Source organism: Otolemur garnettii, unplaced genomic scaffold (genome assembly GCF_000181295.1).
Source record: "Otolemur garnettii isolate 467f Iridium unplaced genomic scaffold, OtoGar3 scaffold00153, whole genome shotgun sequence".
Lineage (NCBI taxonomy): Eukaryota > Metazoa > Chordata > Mammalia > Primates > Galagidae > Otolemur > Otolemur garnettii.
The window spans coordinates 2,206,127-2,207,515 of record NW_003852548.1 but is presented as its reverse complement, the minus strand read 5'-3'; the positions used below and the strand labels follow the sequence as shown (position 1 = coordinate 2,207,515).

Below are 1,389 nucleotides of genomic sequence, written 5' to 3'. Positions count from 1 at the left end.
AGAAATTGCACACAGGGCAAAGTTTCCATCAGGGATATGATTGACAGTCTTCCTAGGGCAGAATTTCCTTAGGCAGGTAGAGTGTCCACTGGGGCAAGGCTTAGCATCCTCCTGGGAGAGAATTTTCACCAGGTCTAAGATTACCCCCAGTGGACTGCCTAAGCTTAAGACCCTCCTGGGACAAAATATCCATGAAGAGGTTCTAGCAGAGGGTGGGGCTGAGGATCCTCTTGGGAAAGAATTCCCACCAGTGGGGGAAACTGTGGGCTCTTATGGGACAGAAATTATGTAAGGGGGCAGATTTTCCCCAGGGATGGACCCATGCTCTCACCGTAAGAGTGGTCCAACAAGGGTCTGCACAAGTCTGGAGTGAAGCCCTCAGGAGGGTCGTAACTCTGACAGACAGCGAAGGCCTCTGTGGAGGGAAACTGGAGTGAGTACTACCACTTCCACCCTCTTCATCTTGTGTCCCCGAGAACCCCCTCTGCCTGCCTGCCCCCCCACCCCCACCCCACTGACCAATGCTGGAGTTCCGGCTGCTCCTGGGCTTGGCACAGAGCACGCTGGAAAAGAAGACACGCAACTGGCTGTAGAGAAGTGTCACATCCCGGCCTCGGAATATCTGCGGGGTAGAGAAGTAAAGATGAAGGGGTTAAGGGTAGCCCTCATGGACCTCTCTCTATAGGTCATCAGGTTCCCTGAGGCTTACCTTGGCCACAAAGCAGCCCCCCGGCTTCAAGACATGTGTAGCAATGTTCAGAGCCTGTGGGCAGGACGGATGGCTAAGGCTGAGGTGGAGATAGCCAGGAGGGGGCCAAAGTAGGTCAGGGGAGGCCAGAGTTACTCACGGCTAGAAGGAGCTGGGCCTGCATATACTCATCAACATCATGGAGGCCAGTTACTGCAGCAAGAGGGACAATGTTAGGGGGCTTTTCCAATTCTTGCATCTTCTTGTATCAGAGAGATTAGAAGTTTAAAAACATTTCCCAGGCTCTTCTCCTGCTAAGGTTCTGGATGCAAATCACTGTCCACCAACTGAATGTACACTCTGAGCTCCTAACTCTTTGGAACTAATTTAACTCTCTAAACAATCACATGCACAAGTACCATTATCACTCCCACCTCTAGCCCAGACTGTTCCCCTGAACTCCAGATTCATAGATCAGACTCCACATCTTTAACACATCCAAAGCAAACTCTTGCCCTTCCTTCCTGAGCCTGTTCCTCCCACCATCTTCCCCATCTCATCTGATGCTTCTAGTTGTACAGATTCAAAACCTCAGTTACCTTTGATGCTGCCGCCCCATGTCCTCTCCTCACACCTACACTCAAGCCATTTAGCAAATCTACTATCAAAAGATGACCTGGGCTCAGCACCTGTGGCTCAAG

At 51.3% G+C, this 1,389-nt stretch overlaps 1 protein-coding gene across 2 annotated transcripts in view; it reads right to left on the bottom strand.

The window, feature by feature from the left end:
* The window catches only part of FTSJ1 (FtsJ RNA methyltransferase homolog 1), a 6,591-nt gene extending 5,544 nt beyond the window's left edge, over positions 1-1,047 (bottom strand). For both annotated transcript variants that reach the window (XM_023519043.1, XM_023519044.1), the window contains exons 1-4: positions 849-1,047; positions 710-763; positions 520-622; positions 332-415 (exon numbers count right to left, since the gene is read on the bottom strand). In XM_023519043.1, the coding sequence (XP_023374811.1) occupies positions 332-415; positions 520-622; positions 710-763; positions 849-947 (340 nt within the window). In that variant the 5' untranslated portion in view covers positions 948-1,047. The remainder of the gene's footprint in view (positions 1-331; positions 416-519; positions 623-709; positions 764-848) is intronic.
* Between the last annotated feature and the right edge of the window lie 342 nt (positions 1,048-1,389).